General features: G+C 41.6%; 1 protein-coding gene across 1 annotated transcript; it reads right to left on the bottom strand.

Moving 5' to 3' along the window:
- Nucleotides 1-800: 800 nt before the first annotated feature.
- LOC138638088 (receptor-transporting protein 3-like) lies at nt 801-18,726 on the bottom strand. Its single transcript, XM_069727076.1, has 3 exons — nt 18,604-18,726; nt 6,687-6,872; nt 801-2,323 (listed from the first exon to the last, which is right to left on the bottom strand). Exons 2-3 carry the CDS (start codon nt 6,866-6,868, stop codon nt 1,972-1,974), a joined length of 534 nt encoding a protein of 177 aa, XP_069583177.1. The 5' UTR covers nt 6,869-6,872; nt 18,604-18,726; the 3' UTR covers nt 801-1,971.
- Nucleotides 18,727-21,935: the final 3,209 nt, after the last annotated feature.

Here is a 21,935-nt window from a genome sequence, read left to right as displayed (position 1 = left end):
TGTCCTATGGTCTGATGAAACCAAACTGGAACTGTTTGGTAGAAACACAACTTGTCGTGTTTGGAGGAAAAAGAATACTGAGTTGCATCCATCAAACACCATACCTACTGTAAAGCATGGTGGTGGAAACATCATGCTTTGGGGCTGTTTCTCTGCAAAGGGGCCAGGATGAATGATCCGGGTTCATGAAAGAATGAATGGGGCCATGTATCGTGAGATTTTGAGTGCAAACCTCCTTCCATCAGCAAGGGCATTGAAGATGAAACGTGGCTGGGTCTTTCAACATGACAATGATCCAAAGCACACCGCCAGGGCAACGAAGGAGTGGCTTCGTAAGAAGCATTTCAAGGTCCTGGAGTGGCCTAGCCAGTCTCCAGATCTCAACCCAATAGAAAACCTTTGGAGGGAGTTGAAAGTCCGTGTTGCCAAGCGAAAAGCCAAAAACATCACTGCTCTAGAGGAGATCTGCATGGAGGAATGGGCCAACATACCAACAACAGTGTGTGGCAACCTTGTGAAGACTTACAGAAAATGTTTGACCTCTGTCATTGCCAACAAAGGATATATTACAAAGTATTGAGATGAAATTTTGTTTCTGACCAAATACTTATTTTCCACCATAATATGCAAATAAAATGTTAAAAAACAGACAATGTGATTTTTTGGGTTTTTTTTCCCCCAGTTTGTCTCCCATAGTTGAGGTCTACCTATGATGTAAATTACAGACGCCTCTCATCTTTTTAAGTGGTGGAACTTGCACTATTGCTGACTGACTAAATACTTTTTTGCCCCACTGTATTTGCTTAGGGGGTATGGCTCATTGTCTATATTAGTTCATGGAATTGTCAAGTGAAAACAATGGGGTCCAGCCACTATGATCTGTGGTTTTAACCCCACTAGAATGGAGAAGCAGGGTGTATGCTCTTCCACTGCTCTATTCAGTCTCTATTGTGTTGGCAAGTGTTGCGCTCAGGTTTTTCGACCAGAATCATATGAATGGAGTGGTTTTCTTACATGCGAACTGCGGCCTCATTCTAATCGGGTTAAAAGTCCTATATTGGGGTTAAAAATTCCCAACAATTTGACTCCCATGGTAAATAAGTTATCATCTATCCTGGGCATAGGTGATAAAAGGGAATTTCTGATGGAAGCAAGTTAAGTCGGTTGTAAAAATTTTGGGGTGTGATTAATGGGGTCAGGCACTCTATGGGGTCAGGCACTCTATTTGTTATTATGCCAATTATTGGTTGAGGGCATGTTCCAAATAAATGGGTGGGCATAGGGTAAACATGGCAAAGTTTGGGCTAACCACCATCAGTTTCATACGGTTAAATTCATCTGCCTGCGACTGTCAAGGCACTCAGGGATTTGCAGCTTCATAGCAGCAGGAACGACGTAGGCTTCACACTTTGAGTTTTTCCTGGACATGTAGTCATTTATGACCCTTAAAATGGTGTTAGAGTATGGGATCTGATGATTGTATTTGTACCGTTATCTTTCCATTACATGTTATTTACAAGTGTAGAATTGAGAAAATTGTAATAAATATATCTCCATTCTTTGCTTAAAAAACAAAACACTATTTGGGATTTGCTAGCTCTAAACTTTTGCATTAGGAAGCTTCTTTAAAGAAAACCAGTTAGGATTATATTATTAATCAAACCAGTGGTATGGCACAGAAAATAAATAAAAACATATATTTTGTAATAATTGATCTACTATCACTGAGAAATCAAGCATTTGCAAATTAGCCTGGAAATGCATTTGGGGCGTCCAAGCACTCGGAGAATACATTTGTATGCTAATTTGCATGCAATGTCAGAGCTTGTTTTCTCTGTGATGGACCATTGGATTACTATATATAGCAATTTTCTAGATATCCTTCGAATTTGATTAGGTTAGTAAAATGAGAGTTGAAATGTTGTCCGTGACTTGAAGGTTGTATCACTTGATATAATGATATATTTAAACTTAAAACTTATCTTGGTCTTTATTGCATATACCAGCCATACAAGCTTCACACAGATCCCTCTCATGAGGTTTGGTTCTTATTATTTTGTGGTGCCTGTTGTCTTGGTTGTCAGTGTCAGTCTTCTCATGATAACAATTTTTTTTTATTTTTAAAATAAGATTTTCCAGAATTTCTTTTACACTTTTCACATTAAATGTGGGATTGATGAAGTTGTTATTGTCACATTCCCGACACTTCTGGCTAAAAGGACGTAGGAGAACAGTGCCTGTCTTATTTTTTCCGAGACAGTAATGAAAGATAAGTGTGACTCGACTGGAGTTCCAAAAATGAGAGCACTTCAAGCAGGTGAAACTGCAAAAAAAGCAAAATAATTATAACAGTAATCATCGTAATAAAGCTTTACTGTACCATATCAGGGTTGGTAAGGATCAACAGAGAATCACTTGACACTACAGACTATTTCTTTTTACAATCATACATTTATTTCATTCATCCCTGAAAGCTAATCTACCCTGGTAAGGCTATATGCCCACATTGCAGAAATGCTGTGGAAATGTCCACAGCATTTCCGCAACTCCCTTCCGCGGGTAAAACACATGCGGAATTTGCATGCGTTTTCCTGCAAAACACAAGCGTTTTGCAAATGTTTTTAGCTTGCATAATGCTTGCGTTTTCCAAGCGATTTGAAGCATCACTTAGAAAAGTGATTGACAGGTTGGTCACACTTGTCAAGCATAGTGCATAGTGCTTGACAAGTGTGACCAATTTTTTACTATTGATGCTGCCTATGCCAGCCAGGAGTAGAGTCTCTTCTCCTCCAGATCCGGGTACCATCCACACTTGAAGCACTCACTTTACGCATGGTGGGCATAGTCACATGCGTAAAGTGAGCATTTCAATGCAATCCTATGGCTGCGGAATCGCTGCATTCCACAGAAATAATGAACATGCTGCGGATTTTATCGCTATGCGATTCCTCAGCGGGAAAATCCACAGCATGGACACAGCAGCTGCGGAATCCCATCGGATTGCATGGGAATGCTTTTTTAAGTGTTTTTTAGTGTTTCCGCTGTGGCAAAAAATGCGGCAGAAACACATAAAAATGCAACGTGGGCACACAGCCTAAGTCTTTCCTCTTATCTCAGTCTGATGAAAAATCTAATTTGACTACATTTTCAAACAACTGGTTGTCACATTTTAAGTAATCACACTAAGAAGCTACTGTAAGTGGAATTTACTGTATTTGTTACATAAGCTACTATAATACTGCACTGACAGGTATGAATTCCTTGTTGGTATTGTAATCACACGATCTACTTAGCTGCATTAACTCTTCAGGTCTTTAATTTCAGCTGCAAAATCCCCATCACAAATCATTCTGATAATATTGTTAAAGATTATCTCTGAATGCACTGCAAACATGAAGATGTCACTAGATTACATCTGCTGTACAGAACCTCAGTCTTCAAACTGCATAGACCCGAGCAGCGTGGCGGGGAAACTGGGCAAGGTGAGTAATGTTTGTACAAAAAAGAAAAAAATGAATGGCACCAAGGTCATGCAAATTTAATACCTGTCAGTCTGGATAGCCGCCACTTTAAGAACAGCGGTATATAATCTCTGGGCATAGGTGCACAGCATGAAGGAAAAAACATCCGACTTAAAAATGTGCCTGGGCAGAAAAGATGCAGCACTCACCCATGAGCTGCTTCAACGAAGTCCTTTATTAAACTATAGTGATCGGTGGACAAAGTTCATGGGACAGGCAGGTGCAGGAGGAAACATGGACCCGTAGAAGCGTCTTTGACGCGAAACGGCCATCATCCTTCCCCGCATTCCTCCTGCACCTGCCTGTCCCATGAACTTTGTCCACAGATCCATAGTGGTTTAATAAAGGACTTTGTTGAAACAGCTCATGAGTGAGCGCTGCATCTTTTCTCCTCATTTTTTGAGTAATGTTTGTATTTTTTAAAATTTCAGTAGTTGTGGGAACCCTCATACTAAATAAGCTGCTTTAGGGCTCTCATACTAAGAGATGTACTATGGGGGCCCTGATACTGATTGAGGTTCTGTGAAGTCCTCAAATTGGGTGAGATACTGTGGGGGCCCTCATACTGAGTGAGGGACTATGGGGGTCCTCATACTGAGGTGGTATGGGATCCCTCACTCTGAGTGGAGGGTATCATACTGAATGGAGACCATCATACTGAGTAAGGGGCTGTGGGAGCCATCATACTTAGTGTGGGCTATGGGGGTCTCATACTGAGTGATGGACTATGGGAGCCCTCCTATGGAGTGAGGTACTGAAAGGGCCCTCATACTGAGTGAGGTACTATGGAGGCTCTCATACAGAAGGGGTTTGTTGTTGGGGACCTCATAGTGAGTGGTGGTTATCGTGCTGAGTGGAGATGGAGGGGTGGGCAATCAAAACTTTTGCTATGATTTCTGCGTACTCCCCTGATCACCTGATAGGGTGTATGTGCCTTCAAACATAATTAGGGGTAATGTAGTGGTCCCTTTATACAGGCAGATTTCCTGCTGTAAAAATCAACAATCAAAGATATAGAAAGTTAATCAGTGCTCACTTTGATTAAAATTTTCATTAACAATGATTGTGAGGGAGTTCAGATGAATTATGGTTTCAAATGTGATTCTGTGAATACGGTAAACAGAACCAACAAGTTAATTTTTCTTTAACAATTGGTTCCGTATGTCAAAGAGTTTGGGTGAAGATGAATACTTGCGATTTTAAATTAAAGTAGAAAAAGTGTAAACCAACATTACCGCATCCAAAGGATACTCTTGTTTCAGATGATTCTCATAAACTGGGGACCTATATGGAAAAGGCCCTGCAAGAATCTCAGAAAAATCAGCATACGTGAAAATCTTGTGTACGAGATAGAGAGGGCACTCACCATATCTCTATTAAAAGTGACATGCGTAGTTGTGTTTGCAGGGAATAGTGTTTGAGCGAAGTCTAATAAAATTTTTACGATATTACAAGTGCTTTATATCTTCTGCAAAATTTTATATTCTTGTGGTCACCAATGCAACGAAAATGAGATTGTGGAGGGGAAGAGGAACGAATCACGGGTGGAAGGGGTGTATATACAGTTCATATCTAATAGAATCATATGAAGTAAAGTCAATTAGAATATACAGCTCTGGCAAAAATTAAGAGACCACCACATGAAAACCCTGTCATGGGCAGCCCAATCTCTAGACCTGAACCCCATTGAAAACCTCTGGAATGTAATCAAGAGGATGATGGATAGTCACAACCCATCAACAAAGAAGAACTGCTTACATTTTTACGCCAGGAGCAGTGTGAAAGACTGGTGGAAAGCATGCCAAGACGCATGAAAGCTGTGATTAAATCATGGTTATTCCACAAAATAATGATTTCTGAACTCTTCCCAAGTTAAAACATTAGTATTGTTGTTTCTAAATGATTATGAACTTGTTTTCTTTGCATTATTTGAGGTCTGAAATCACTGGTTATTTTTTTTAATTATTTTGACCATTTCTCCTTTTCAGAAAATAAAATGTATTGCTTGGAAATTCGGAGACGTTGTCAGAAGTTTATAGAATAGAAGTACAATTTACATTTTACTCAAAAATATATTTATGGCGAGAAAAATCAGGCAAACTGAACATTTTGCCGTTGTCTCTTAATTTTTGCCAGAGCTGTATAGTATATATATATATATATATATATATATACATATATATATATATATATATATATATATATATATATATATATATATATATATATATATATATATATATATATATATACTATATATACTATATATAGTGCATATTGTGACAAAGTCACTGGTAAAGTACTGGAGGGGAGATATGTGTCACTACACTTAATTGCGTCAGTGATGTAAAACCCAGAAAATTTTCCTCCAGCACACTACCTGCTGTGAGGTTTAGGCTAAGTTGCATAATGGGCTGGTTTTTATGTGGACATCCATAGAATGGGTGGAAGAGTGTCCACCTTATCTCCACTAAACAGCTAGGCTCTAAAGGCAGTCTTTGTTCAGACAGGCTAGAGAGAGGATTTTCCAGTGGTTTGTGTCCTGAGGAGGAAAGACTGAACCTGTGGTGCTGCAGAGTGTGCAGCTTCCTGCAAACATATGGACTGTGTACAGCATTTTTGTTTTCTTTGTTGTTTTGCTGTTGTGCCCAGAGGGCTGTGTTTATTTTCCCAGCTTGGCTTATGCTGTTTTTCATAAACCAAGCATGTTCTTAAAGAGACAGTGTTCCGATCCTACCTTTGTGTCAAGCTAATTGAGTTGCTCTACCACCTTGTCAACGGTGGGATGGCGTTTATGCTATTTTTGATCAAAAACAGTATTACTAAGAACTCTGTGTCATTTAAGTCGACTTATGCTTTTTACTTGTTTAGTTACAGCACGGTTTTTGCTCATTTTGTTTATTGTATGTTTTGCATGTTTTAAGGTCAATGTGAACATGCAGCTATGTGCTACATGTATACCAACTCAAACCAAGCTCAATTTTTGTGTTTTCGCTCTCTCTCTCTCTCTCTCTCTCTATGCATATATAGTCTCAAGCTCTTCAATTTGGTGCAATACAGCCAAATTATGTCAGCTTGGACTACGAAAGTCAACATGAGAAAGTGAAGGGGAGTGAATATTTGTTATATCCACTAGAGAGGGTAATTGCTCAGTATAATTTTTACCTCCCAAACTTCGTGGTTTGTGAGATTTTCCACTTTTTCTGTTTCTGCTCTTCATTCAAGCTGTTTTCCAAACTGTAGTTGAACTGCAGAATCCATTTTTTTTCATATCTTTCTTGTAAGTCTTCTTTTTGCAGTCGTTCAAATGTATCAATCCAGATATTTCCAGATGATCTTCCAGCCATTGCTCTAAAATAATTAACAACTAAAGAGCTGTAGTAAGCACAGTCCCAGGATTTGTGTAATGCTGTACTTATATATTATTAAAAATGTCATCACTTGACCAATAGCTACTTAATTCATTCACCATTTCAATTAGACAAACCTATGTACATAATTCTAGTGAAAATAATTAATCATAGTTGTATGCAAACTGAGGATCTGTTTAGCCTTGCTGACCATGATAAATAAATATACGCAAGCAGTAGTGATGAGCGAACATGCTCGGTGATACTCGGATATCACTCGAGTATTTCGGTGTTCGTATGTGCTCAGCACTCGGTAAGCATTGGGCAGTGCTCAATTTAAAACTCAAATCCCCGCCCTGCATGTTTGGCACCTGTTACACAGCCACTAAGCATGCGGAATTGCCTGCCAGTTACTGTAATGCCATAGCCATCTTGGTAGTGGCATTACTGTGATTGGCTGGCCGTATTACATAATCAGGGGTATAAAAGATCAGATCACACTCGGCTCACTGATGCCATTGCACACATCATGAACAGTTCGTATTGAAAGGAAAGAGCAATTATCTAGGTTTATGTGTGCACATTTTAACTAATCTAAGTCCTCTATCGTTAATACTGGAGCTGATGCTGAACCATCTTGTGTTTTGCTGTCTATATCAGATACATTGTGCATTTAGCCAAAGGACAGTTGCAGGAGCAGGGAGAGTGGTAGAATAAAGGCTCAAGGCAGGGCTGAGTGCTTCACAGTCCGTTACTAAATATATAGGTGCTGCACGTGACCAGATTTTTTTGGAGAGTGTAAAAATGTACTATATTGTCATCAATAGAGTATTACGTGCTTTGTGCTACATTTCTGTGATATATAAGACTCCCAAAAAGCATAGAAAAATATTTAGAATTGAGAGTCCTCAGTGGTTGATACCTTTTAATGGCTAACTGAAAAGATGGTAACAAATTGCAAGCTTTCGAGACTACATACGTCTCTTCATCAGGCAGAGACTAAAACAAATTCTGAAGAATCACATATTTATGCACAACATCGTATAGAAAAAAAAATATTATGTTGTGCATAAATATGTGATTCTTCAGAATTTGTTTTAGTCTTTAGTCTTTAGTTAGCCATTAAAAGGTATCAACCACTGAGGACTCTCAATTCTAAATATTTTTCTATCTACTGGCTAACACGGTACCAAGATATATTTCTTTCCTGTATCAAAAAGCATAGAAACATTTTTCTGGATTCAGTTACACACCCATATAGTATTACGTGCTCTGTGGTAGATTTTGGTGTTAAAAAACACTTCCAAAAAGCTTTTAAAACATTTTCTGGATTGAATTACTCACCTATATAGGATCACTTGCTCTGTTGTACATTTCGGTGCTATAAACTACTTAGAAAAAGCTTTGAAATTTTTTTCTGAATTCACTTACTTACCCATGTAGTATCACATGCTCCGTGGTACATTTTGGTGTTATAAAACATTTCCAAAAAGCTTTGCATTTTTTTCTGGATTCAATTACTCACCCATATGGTCTCACATGATCTGTGGTAGATTTTGGTATTACAAAACACTTACAAAATGCTTTTAAAAAACTTTCTGTATTCAATTACTCACCCATATAGATTATGTGCTCTGTGGTACATTTTGGTGTCATAAAACATGTACAAAAAAAACTTTTACATATTTTTCTGGATTCAATTACTCACCCACATAGTTTTACATGCTCTGTGATACATCTTGGTGTCATAAAAAACTTCCAAAAAGCATTTAAAAAATTTTCTGGATTCAATTACAATACTTACCCATATAGTATTATGCGGTCTGTGGTACATTTTGTTTGTATCTAACAGTCTGTAAAAGTATAGTAAACGTTTTCAACAGTGGGCGATAAAGATAGCAGAACTACGCGAGACTCCCAAGGGAGTGACCAGAGGACTATTGGAGACAGAGGAAGCTGGCATGACAGCAGACATGGCAGGAGCCTGTGGTCCGGATCCAGATATTTTCCCGACCCCAGGCCACAGCCTTCACTGCTGGGATTCTTGCGGACTGCGGATGTGAAAGCGAGGATCCAGAAACTGGTGAGAGGATTGCAGAGCCTAGGATGGTTCGAAGGGACAAGGAGATGAACCAGACCATGGCCAGTAGAAAAGCTATCGGACCCACTAGCCTCAAGGTACCGAGAAGCAGAGAAGGGGCCCTTTGAAGAGTTTGGGTTCCATCATTACATTTTGTTCAGCCATCTGCCAGTAGAGAAGGAACACTTGCCTCAACAAGAGCTGATGGCTGGAATCAGGGTCATGTTCCTCAAAAGGAGGATCAACATTGTTGGTATGCGGTAGGGGTGATCCCAGAAGGAAGGGAGCAGGATGAACCCTTCTTGAGGAATGAATAGGCTTGGGATAAGTTAATTTAGGTGGCTCGAGACAGGGTTACTCCCACCACTGAGAGAGCATACTGTCCTTGTGGTTCCCCACCTCCTATGGGGAGCAGGTGACAGAGGGGGATGTCGCCCATTTCTATATGTCCGAAGCTCTGGCACTACCAAGGTCATCCTTGATTCTGACCTTTCATTCACCCCCCACATCCGATCACTGGCTCGCTCTTCTTACCTGCATCTCAAAAACATTTCTAGAATTCGCCCTTTTCTTACTTTCGACTCTGCAAAAACTCTTACTGTTTCACTTATTCATTCTCGTCTGGACTATTGTAACTCTCTACTAATCGGCCTCCCTCTTACCAAACTCTCCCCGCTCCAATCTGTCCTGAATGCTGCTGCCAGGATCATATTCCTCACCAACCGTTACACCGATGCCTCTACCTTGTGCCAGTCATTACACTGGTTACCCATCCACTCAAGAATCCAGTACAAAACTACTACCCTCATCCACAAAGCACTCCATGGCTCAGCACCACCCTACATCTCCTCTCTGGTCTCGGTCTACCACCCTACCCGTGCCCTCCGCTCCGCTGATGACCTCAGGTTAGCATCCTCAATAATCAGAACCTCCCACTCCCGTCTCCAAGACTTTACACGTGCTGCGCCGATTCTTTGGAATGCACTACCTAGGATAATACGATTAATCCCCAATCCCCACAGTTTTAAGCGTGCCCTAAAAACTCATTTGTTCAGACTGGCCTACCGCCTCAATGCATTAACCTAACGATCCCTGTGTGGCCTATATTAAAAAAAAAAAAAAAAAATTAACTGGTTCATGCAGCTTTACATGAACACCCAAGCCTTACACTATGGCTGGTCCGAATAACTATAGCAATTGTTACCATCCACCTCTCGTGTCTCCCCTTTTCCTCATAGTTTGTAAGCTTACGAGCAGGGCCCTCACTCCTCTTGGTATCTGTTTTGAACTGTATTTCTGTTATGCTGTAATGTCTATTGTATGTACAAGTCCCCTCTATAATTTGTAAAGCGCTGCGGAATATGTTGGCGCTATATAAATAAAAATTATTATTATTATTATTATATGTAACGAATAAAATATGTAACAAAATATATTTCATTTCCGCACTGTATTTTCGGCACCATGGGTACTGTGGATTTGGTTTTCCATAGGTTTACAAGGTACTGTAAACCTGATGGAAAAAAATCCGCTACGGATCATCAGGCAAATCCGCAACGTGTGCATATACCCTTACAGTGCTAGACACTCCAAATTTAGAACCCACTCCTTCCAGACAAGCAGTATTTTACCACCTAAGGATAAAGAGTGATCCCAGCAATAGTTTAATAGTTATGGTTTATTAATAAAAATAGTCACAAAAAATAATAATACAAATGAAAAACAGGGTGGGAATAAACCTCCAAAATGGGGATGTGTGCAAATTAAGTAAAACTGGGCCACCTATGCAGTATAGTATAAAGCTCCTGGAGTAAAACAGGAACACATGGGCTAAAACAGCAGTTTAATGCCAATTTTCCTATGATTAATGTCAGTGAGTACAGTTCTGCCCATAGAGAATCCTTTTAGATTACTATTGAGATTTGTTAAAGATTCCAAGAAAGTGCTTAGTGCAAACAATTGCTTAGTGCAAAAATGGAATCCAAAAAAATCATTTATGGACAGACTGTAGCACAGGAAAGCATGGAGGTATATTGTCATAAATAGAAGTGCAAAACAGCCATGTTCTATACGTACATTATATCATTTAGTGTCAAGAAGAAACGATTATTAAGGCAAAAGACTACATCACCTGAGTAGATTAGAATAAAAGAATGCACCAGGAGACCAAGGCAGCCACGCATCCCCAACCAACATGCCATTTTGCAATAGCTTCATCTGAGGGGGTGTCATAGGGTGGAAAATTGACATGTTTTATATAATGTGTTGTCCAATCAACGAGGTTTAAAATAAAAACAAGATTTAATGCCAGTTTGTTCATTGGTGTATTCAGTGAGCCGGTGATGTCATTACTCAGCGACGGGTGACTCATTGCAGTGTTTGTCAGCGCAACGCGCTTTTTGCTTCCTGCCTCCATATACTGGGTGGTCCAAAAGTATGTGGACAGTATGTGTAATAGGGTTATGAAGGGGAGATTTATCAAACATGGTGTAAAGTGAAACTGTCTCAGTTGCCCTTAGCAACCATTCAGATTCCACTTTTCATTCTTCACAGACTCTTTGGAAAATGAAAGGTGGAATCTGATTGGTTGCTAAGGGCAACTGAGTCAGTTTCACTTTACACCATGTTAAATAAATATCCCCCTTCATAACCCTATTACACATACTTTTGGACCACCCTGTATAAAGAGAATTCCGCAGCGACGCACAGTGAACTGCACGTGGAACGCATGCAGGTCAGGTGATATGGCGTCCCCCGAAGTCAGAAGAGAAGGGGAGAGCGCGTGTGCACTGCTGCAGTTGTCACCTAGTATAGGGTTCACGGACAGCAGAAAAAAAGAGCGCGCGTGCGCACTGCTGCAGTTATCACAGTTAGTTTACCATAAAGACCGGGCTTAGATACTGAGCCCGCATGCGCATCGCAGAGGATGCCTTGGAATATCAACATGAGTAAAATAGAAAGGCAGGCGCATCCACGCAACCTATTTAATCCTAGAGAGAAAGTGAGAGACCAAAGTGATAAAATAGAATTAGCAATAAACCTACTACAAAAAGATGGTAGAAAGGTGACGGAATAAGTGAATATAGGTATATATATATCTACAGTAGGTACAGAAAGTATTCAGATCCCTTTAAATTTTTCACTCTTTGTTTCATTGCAGTAATTTGGTAAATTCAAAAAAGTTCATTTTTTTCATTAATGTACACTCTGCACCCCAACTTGACTGAAAAAAAAGAAATGTAGACATTTTTGCAAATTTATTGAAAAAGAAAAACTGAAATATCACATGGTCATAAGTATTCAGACCCTTTGCTCAGACTCATATTTAAGTCACATGCTGTCCATTTCCTTGTGATCCTCCTTGAGATGTTTCTACTCTTTCATTGGAGTCCAGCTGTGTTCAATTAAACTGATAGGAATTGATTTAGAAAGGCACACACCTCACAGCTCACAGTGCATGTCAGACCAAATGAGAATCATGGGGTCAAAGGAACTGGCCAATGAGCTCAGAGACAAAATTGTGGCAAGGCACAGATCTGGCCAAGGTTACAACAGAATTTCTGCAGTACTCAAGGTTCCTAAGAGCACAGTGGCCTCCATAATCCTTAAATGGAAGAAGTTTGGGACCACCAGAAGTCTTCCTAGACCTGGCCATCCAGCCAAACTGAGCAATCATGGGAAAAAAGCCTTGTTGAGAGAGGTAAAGAAGAACCCCAAGATCACTGTGGCTGAGCTCCAGAGATGCAGTAGGGACATGGGAGAAAGTTCCACAAAGTCAAATATCACTGCAGCCCTCCACCAGTCGGGCCTTTATGGCAGAGTGACTTGATGGAAGCCTCTCCTCAGTGCAAGACATATGAAAGCCTGCATAGAGTTAGCTAAAAAACACAAAAAGGACTCTCAGACTATGAGAAATAAGATTCTCTGATCTGACGAGACAAAGATAGACCTTTTTTGTGATAATTCTAAGCGGTATGTGTGGAGAAAAACAGGCACTGCTCATCAACTGCCCAATACAATCCCAACAGTGAAACATGGTGGTGGCAACATCATGCTATGGGGTGACCATTCTTGACTGGCCCAGTCAGAGCCCTGACCTAAACCCAATTGAGCATCTCTGGAGAGACCTGAAAATGGTTGTCCACCACCGTTCATCATCCAACCTGATGGAACTGGAGAGGATCTGCAAGGAAGAATGGCCGAGGATCCCCAAATCCAAGTGTGAAAAACTTGTTGCATCATTCCCAAGAAGACTCATGGCTGTACTAGCTCAAAATGGTGCTTCTACTCAATACTGAGCAAAGGGTCTGAATACTTATGACCATGTGATATTTCAGTTTTGTTTTTTAATACATTTTCAAAAATTTCTACATTTCGTTTTTTTCTTTCAGTCAAGATGTGGTGCGGAGCGTACATTAATAAGAAAAAAATGAGCTTTATTGAATTTACCAAATAGCTGCAATAAAACAAAGAGTGAAAATTTTAAAGGGGTCTGAATACTTTCCGTACCCACTGTATATATACCGTAAATGTTATAAATATTATAACCATATAACGTGCCTTGTTATAATGAAAATAAAATTGACTGCTGTTGTGTTCAATGAAAATAATAATACATCAATACATAATGCGGATTATGATGAACTAGATGGTGGCCCGATTCTAACGCATCGGGTATTCTAGAATATGCATGTCCACGTAGTATATTGCACAGCCCACGTAGTATATTGCCCAGCCACGTAGTATATTGCACAGCCCACGTAGTATATTGCACAGACCACGTAGTATATTGCCCAGCCACATAGTATATGGCCCAGCCACGTAGTATATTGCCCAGCCACATAGTATATTGTCCAGCCACGTAGTATATTGCCCAGTCACGTAGTATATTGTTCAGCCATGTAGTATATTGCCCAGACACGTAGTATATTGCCCAGTGACGTAGTATATTGCCCAGACACATAGTATATTGCCTAGCTACGTAGTATATTGCCCAGTGACGTAGTACATTGCCTAACCACGTAGTATATTGCCTAGTGACATAGTATATTGCGCAGCCACGTAGTATATTGCGCAGCCACGTAGTATATTGCCCAGTGACATAGTATACAGCACAGAGCCACGTAGTATATTGCCCAGTGACGTAGTATATTGCCCAGTGACGTAGTATATTACCCAGTGACGTAGCATACAGCACAGAGCCACGTAGTATATTGGCCAGTCACGTAGTATATTTGCCCAGCTACGTAGTATATTGCCCAGCCAGGTTTGTCACAGGTTAAAAAATAAAAAATAAACATATACTCACCTTTCCGAGGGGCCCTTGCAGTCCATGGCAGCTTCCGCTCCCAGGGTTGGTATGAGCGCAGGACCTGTGATGGTGTCGCGGTCACATGACCATGACGTCATGGCAGGTCTTTCTAGCGTAGGCGCGGAGGGCCTGTGATGATGTCGCGGTCACATGACCGTGACGTCATGGCAGGTCCTTCTCCCATACCATCTTTGCCACCGGAACCTGCAACGGAAGATGGCGGCCGGCGCGAGCAACTACAGAGGGTGAGTATAGCAGGTTTTTTTAATTATTATTTTTAACATTACATTTTTTACTATTGATGCTGCATAGGCAGCGTCAATAGTAAAAAGTTGGGGACACACAGGGTTAATATTGGCGGTAACGGAGTGCGTTACCCGCGGCATAACGCGGTCCATTACCGCCGGCATTAACCCTGTGTTAGCGATGACAGGAGGGGAGTATGCGGGCGACAGGCACTGACTGCGGGGAGTAAGGAGCGGCCATTTTCTTCCGGACTGTGCCCGTCGCTGATTGGTCGGGGCAGCCATGACAGGCAGCTGGCGAGACCAATCAGCGACTGAATAACCGTGACAGAAGGACAGACAGACGGAAGTGACCCTTAGACAATTATATATAAGATTTTTAAAATTATTTTCCTGATTTTTTGCGCCCAGCCGGCACGACATTGGCGCGGGATTTAAATCCCGCTTCCCTGATTGGTCGCGCCCAGCCGCAATTTAAATCCCGGGGCAGCTCCCGGCAGCCGACTTTTTGTCAGCCGTTTTCCTCGGTCCGAGACAATCGCGGCATGCCTATGGGTGCGAGTGAGACAGCGCACACCACTCGGATAACATCTGAGTGCTGTGCGTTATAAGAGGACCCCAGCAATGGAGGACATGGAGAAATTCATTTCTCTGACTCCTCCGCAGCTGTGCTCCGATCCTCCCTGTGCGAGAGAATCGGAGCACAGACGCATGACACTCGGCTCCTGCTCTGCTGCGTTAGCATATCGCATCCGATGATCTCGCATCGGATGCAATATGCCAGTGTGACACCAGCCTTAGACAGTTATATAGTAGATTAAAAGTGAAAGTGCAAACAATTAAGGTGCAAAAATGCAAAATATTATACACATCAATATTATCAAAAAGTTTTTTTCCTTTCCTTTTTTCCAAGATTTTCTCATATGCTTGATATGTGGTTCCTCTGTTGTTCCTTATTCAGTAAAGTGTATAGCGGATTGTGCATTTAATACTGTGCATTTAGCGGATTGGATCTCCTGTTGAAACTAGGAGAAATAAACACAATGCCTCAAATTTACTTCTGTTTACCACCTGGTGTACACAGAATTTCTGTGCTGTGGTGCCATCTAGTGGTTTCGCACTTTTTTAATGTGTTTTATGCATTTTCATTTTGTAATGATTAATAAAGATGATACTTCTATTCTCTACATATGGTTTTATCTGCACATTTTTCAGTAGGATCTTGTATATTTTTGTACTGAACCCAGTTATAGGTCCATGTATATATCTCGGCACTATATTTACCATATATCTTTTTATCGATACATGTGCTGTGACTGTCCACATCGTTTTGATTCTGTAATATAGTAAATTATTAGAGCAATAAAGCAGCAAAAAATTTTATTATAACCTATGAGCAAACTTTGGTAGGTAAACAACTCTACTTAAGTTTCAGGACTATAGAGGTTTTTCTTTTATTAAAAGCAAAATTACGGTAATTTTATTTTTTTTAATCTGGCTTGTGGATCCCAAAACACAGGAATCACACTTTCAGTGTCACACAAGCTTTAGGCCGGGATCACACATGCGAGAAACTCGTCCGTGTCTCGCATGTGAAATCCAAGCTCTGGCGCCGGCACTGTGGAGCGGAGCGTGTGCCTGCATAGCAACACATGGAGCCGCACGCTCCGCTCTGGAGTGCCGGCGCCAGAGCTTGGATTTCACATGCGAGACACGGACGTGTTTCTCGCATGTGTGATCCCGGCCTTAAATTCAGAATTTAGTTTAGTTGCACATTTAGCAATGAGGGGTTTAATTCTGACACTTCTGGCTTGCACAGTGTGAAACATTTTTTAAAAAATGCAGCTTTTAATGTGCTGTTATTGCTGTATATCACAGATAAAAGACATACCGATAGGGAATTTAGATTGTGAGCCCCAATGAGGACCAATGAGGACAGTATTTTCGGTCTGAGCCCTATCCATTAAAAAAAATTATCACGCACTCAGACCAATGTTATTCAGTGAGTCAGTGTAGTTGAATTATTTTTTCACTGACTAAATCTGGATGTGAAAAAAATCACAACATCCACAATTTTCCTTCAAAAATTGGATAAGACTCGCCTATTCAAGTCAATAAGTGTGAGATTTTTACTGACACATTGCAATTCTGTGATATCCCTTCCTGATTGGCTGGTCTAGACCATGTGGATTGATTACTATGTAAGGAGAAGAACCCAGCTAGGCGTGCTTCCTCTGTGACGGGTCCGGAACCATTGGGGCTGTCACCTTTGTTGCAGGGGGTAAAGCTTAAGGCCCTGGACTGTTCCCGGCAGTTGAGAAAAGGGAGCTGAGGGAATTGCAGCGTGCGAGTAATCCGACAGTTATAGCGGGTACGTGCAGTGCGCAAGAGGTCAGTGTAGGTGCTCCTAACGCAGAGTATCATGAGAGAGCAGGCCTAAGACTTGAAGGCCAGAGGGCGATAAACGGAGACTGTCGTCACAGCCATGTACCGATATCGCTGACACCATTGACACCACTGACAGTGAGACAAAGGGCCCATGTATGGCACATAGCCTCGCGCCCACGCAGACCGGAGAGTCGTACCACCCATTGTGAACTTTATCCTGTTAAGCTTCTAAACAGACCCCACATAGGGGAAACCGCCCCGCAGGACAGAGACAGTGCCTTGTGTATTCCTTCTCCATCAGGACCACAAGGAAACATCACCCACAACATGATCCAAGACTCCATCCTCTCTAGGACAACGCCGAATTTCCACAGCGCCATTACCTTGGCGCCACCGTTTGCACCCAGGGAATACACCGAGGACTGCGTTGGGTTGATAAGTCTATTTCCTCAGTTACTTGTTTTACTACCGTGTTCCAAGTTACAGTATTTTGTATTCAGAAAACTTCCCTCTACTTCTCCCTGCGTGGAGTATCCACTGTAGAATTAAATCCCCTGATATCCCTTGCTCTGACTACGGTCCGTTACTGCATCCTACGTGCCTGCTGTCTCCTTACAGTTACAAGGTATTGTGGGCAAGCCCGTGATATGATTAGCATGCGTGAAGTGATGACCAGTGTGTGACATGGCACTGGGCTTTTTTTTGGGCCGCTACTCAAAAACTGAATTGTAGACCATTCCAATTTGTGTGGAACTGCAAATTTCAGGAAAATTGACTCAAACTTGATCCTCCACGTATTGATGCACGCAACTGTAATATCTTGGCATCTGTCCACTATAGGGACCCATTGTAAAAAAAAGAACAAATAAAGCAAAAATAAAAAAAGAACTGCATGGCATACTGTACGTTTGTATTGTCTCAATAAAATAGTCTCGTTTTTTTACATTTTTTTTGGTGCAGATTTTTCAACACTCATTAGAATGAAACAATTGATATGCTGCTGATTTAAATCTGCAAGGTAAAAAAATAAGAATAACACTTCAGGAATCTCATTCATTTTGTTTTTTGCAAATCTGTGGAGAAAAAATGGAGCAAAATGCAACATGTGCAGACCCATAGTCAGATACCACACACCATGCCACCTCTCCTCTCCTAACTGGAACCCTTCTTACACCACTTTAATTACCTCCTCACACTCTTGCACTACATTATATATTATTTGTTTATAGTATTAGGAAATAAAATGTAACTAATGATACAATATATCATCTATGCAGAAACATTGAGTATTAGCTTTGCTAAAGGGCTTCAAATATAGTTACTTATCTACAACTAATAGCAGCAAAAGAAAAACACATGTTTAGGCCCAATTCAGAAATCTGTATATCATGATCTGAGTACAAATTGTAATTTTCCGACTGGTTGTGGGACCCTGACTTGATCTCAGCAGCCTCATGAGGGTCTTAGCTGAGACTGATGAGTTCTGGACCCATGGTCAGTTGTGAAGTTGTGGACTGTACTCAGGTGGTGATAAATGGACGTCTGTATTCTGCCTTGGAATATGATTGCAGTACAGAGTATTGTGCTGCATTAGTGCATCTTTCCATCAGCAAACCATTTCTGTATGGAAAAGAATAACACAGTACTGGTATAAATTGGAATAAACAGAATTGAAAAAAGTAAGAATGCACAGTTCTATTATACATACCATAATGAATGTATCTGGAACATCGATGGATTTCTAATGCTGAGCTTCTGTGTTGTCTGCTTCTTATAGTTACCAGCAGCTCTAGAAGGGAATCGAAACTGAAACATTGACAGTGCATAATGACATTCCAGGCACTCATATTACAGCTCTAAATCTTCTGAAGAAGATAATACCATAATACCATTACATTTACCTCCACATACAATAGAACTGTAACATAGAGTTTATTTGTCTACACACACTTTTTGATGTGTTTTTTTTTTTTTGCCAAAAATACATGTGAAAATGTTAAAAATGCCAGTGTTTTTTTTTAAATGGCCTGTATTGTTTTCTGGTATTTTTTTCAGTGTTTTTTCTGTGTTAATTAAATGGGATTAAACCCAGCACAAGATTGCCTTGCGCAGGCGTGTACTACGGAGGACAGAGAATGAACTTCAATCCAATATTGCAGCCAGCATGCAGCCAGAGGGTAAGGAAAGGGTGAATCAAACACCCGAAAACCCCGCCCCTATGGCTGAAGATTGTTCCCTCAAAATTCAGGTGACAGAGTCCCTTTAAGATAAAAGCCAAATCAGTATCTCAATTTGCAGACAATGTGACTTAAAAGTCATTTACATATATCTATTTTTATAAGTGGCATGCCCTTATGAAAAAAATATATAAACTAAATTTCTGAATGTTTACATGAGCACTGTCACTTTATTAGTTAGCATTTAGCAAAAAGGATACTATCTAACATTCACTTGTGTACAAGTCTCTAACCATTGTTTTTTGCATTTAGGGCTATTTATTGTAATTCGCCACTAGGTGGAGACCTTGTACCACCATCAATTGCATATGAAATAAGAGTATGGTATTTAGTTTTTATACTTTTCCCATATGGGCATGTCACTTATAATAATAGATATACATAAATCACTATTTTAAATTATATTGTGGGAGAGATCTAAACATATCTTTTATACTTACCCGATAATTTTTTCTCTGCATGATCTATTTTTTAAAATGTATTTATGTGTCTGTTAATTGTCTAAATAAAAAGGTTTTTTCTGTATTTTTTTTATTGAAGGGACTAATCTCTTGTAGGCTGTGACCTGTGGTACAAGAGGCTGAAACCACTCCGGTGGTACATGATCCTGAAACTCCTCTGGCAGTACACAAACCAATATCTGTGCTTTTTACCCTGTCTCATCTGCACAAGCACTACTATCCATTTTATCATTATCTGGTACCAGACTGCGAGTCTGTGTTTACTGTCTTCATCCTTTGGGTCATCTGCCGTGGTACTGGGATCTGTCCTGGAGTAGCATCAGATGTCTACCCGTGGTCCAAGTCTAACCACACCATTAGGAGCACTAGTGAAAACTCAGTGGTTTGCCTAGTTACTCCACTCCAGACTCTCCCCAGTCTTTGGCGCAGTGGGTCCCTGATCCACGTGTGTTAAAGTTTGCTCCATTTATGGACCCCATTGACCCCAAGACCTTTTCACTATCCATAGCTCTCAACCATCCCTCATTCTGCGGGACTGTCCCGATTTTCAGGCTTTGCCCCGCAGTCCCGCACGGGACTCTGCTTCTCCCGCAGACAGCTGGAGAAGCAGCCGACATGCCCCCTTGCATGAGGCCACATCCCTTCCCCTGCAGTCTGTTTTCCTTCCAGTGTGGGTACAGCTCAGAGGGAGAGAGAGCGGACATTTTTAAGATATGTGTCATGGAGGGGGTGTGTGCCACACATTGATGTATCAGCCGGTCATCCCTGTCAGCCGGTCATCCCTGCACCCGCAGAGCCTTACACCACATATTGGCTGCTCTGTGCGCACAGGACCTGTGATGAAGTCACAGGAGAGTAGGAGCAAGGGTCAGATGATCGGGACCTCCGTGGATTGCAGGACTCAGCTGTGGCGCTGGTTGCCAACTTGCCATGGTGCTGCTGGATGAGGTAAGTAAGCTGCCTTGTGTGGGGTCAGGAGGTGTTTACAGTGTGGATGTAGCAGACAGTGTGTATGAGGTCAGGTGTATGGAGCGGAGCCGTGTGCGTATGAGGTGTATGGAGCAGAGCCGTGTGAGTATGAGGTGCATGGAGCGGAGCTGAATGTGTACGAGGTATATAGAGCGGAAATTAATGTGTACGAGGTGTATGGAGTGAAGCCGTGTGTGTATGAGGTGTACGGAGCGGAGCCGCGTGTGTACGAGGTGTATGGAGCGGAGCGTGTGTGTACAGAGCGGAGCTGTGTGTGCAAAGTGTACGGAGCGCAGCCGCGTGTGTAGGAGTAGCTATGTGTGGCCATTATATGGTACAAAGTATCATGTGCCGCCAATATACAGTATGGAGCATCATGTATGGTCATTATACAGTATGGAGCATCATGTGCGGTCATTATACAGTATGGAGCATCATGTGCAGTCATTATACAGTATGGAGCATCATGTGCAGTCATTATACAGTATGGAGAATCATGTGCAGCCAATATACATTATGGAGCATCATGTGCGGTCATTATACAGTATGGAGCATCATGTGGGGCAATTATACAGTATGGAGCATCATGTGTGGTCATTATACATTATGGAGCATCATGTGTGGTCATTATACAGTATGGAGTTGGAGCGCCCCCGTTAGGGCAGTGGGGTACTCGGAGCCGGGCCTTTCGGTTCTCAAGGGAGATGTCACGGTGGCTGACCCGGTCCGTGGCCCTAGGGGCGCCCGTTGATAAAAAGGGGGAAAGGTCTTTAAAGGGGAAATGTTTCTTGACGCCACCTGTGATATTCGGTCAGGGTGACCGACGATGCTTTAAGGGGTCCGCTGGGGTGATGTTATGGCAGCTAGATGGTATACCTTCCCACAGGTGAAGTATGTCCCCAGGGCTTCCCAGTGTGTAGGTGCTGGATGGTGAGAGGCGCAGTGAAGAACGAGGACTCAAGGTTGCAGTCTCTTTACCTTTTTATTAAAGGCTTCAGCATCCACATTCCAGAGCACCAGATCACAGGGTAGGCAGAGTCTTGCCGGTCTGAAGGCATATCCAGAGTCCCCTTATCGAGGAGGAAATCAGTGGCCTTCCTCTAGCACATGGATGTTGTAGTACCTTACTGCTGTGCTTCTCATAAGGTCCTCATAACTGTTGGTGGTGTTCTAGATGTTATGTCTTTCTCTCTGTCCCCCAGATGGATAGGAACAACCCGTATGACTGGTGGCCTGGGGCTTTTTACAGGAGCTCTTAGATACCCCAACCCACACAGTTGCCACCGTGCCTCCTCGGTAAAGGTCGGGCAACTAATATGGAATTAGCTGTCCTGCCGGTCTCCGGAGCCAGGCTTGGAGAGGATTACTCCCTC

Source organism: Ranitomeya imitator, chromosome 5 (genome assembly GCF_032444005.1).
Source record: "Ranitomeya imitator isolate aRanImi1 chromosome 5, aRanImi1.pri, whole genome shotgun sequence".
NCBI classification, from domain to species: Eukaryota; Metazoa; Chordata; class Amphibia; order Anura; family Dendrobatidae; genus Ranitomeya; species Ranitomeya imitator.
Note: the sequence above shows the minus strand (reverse complement) of the source record. Positions and strands in the feature narration are given on the sequence as shown.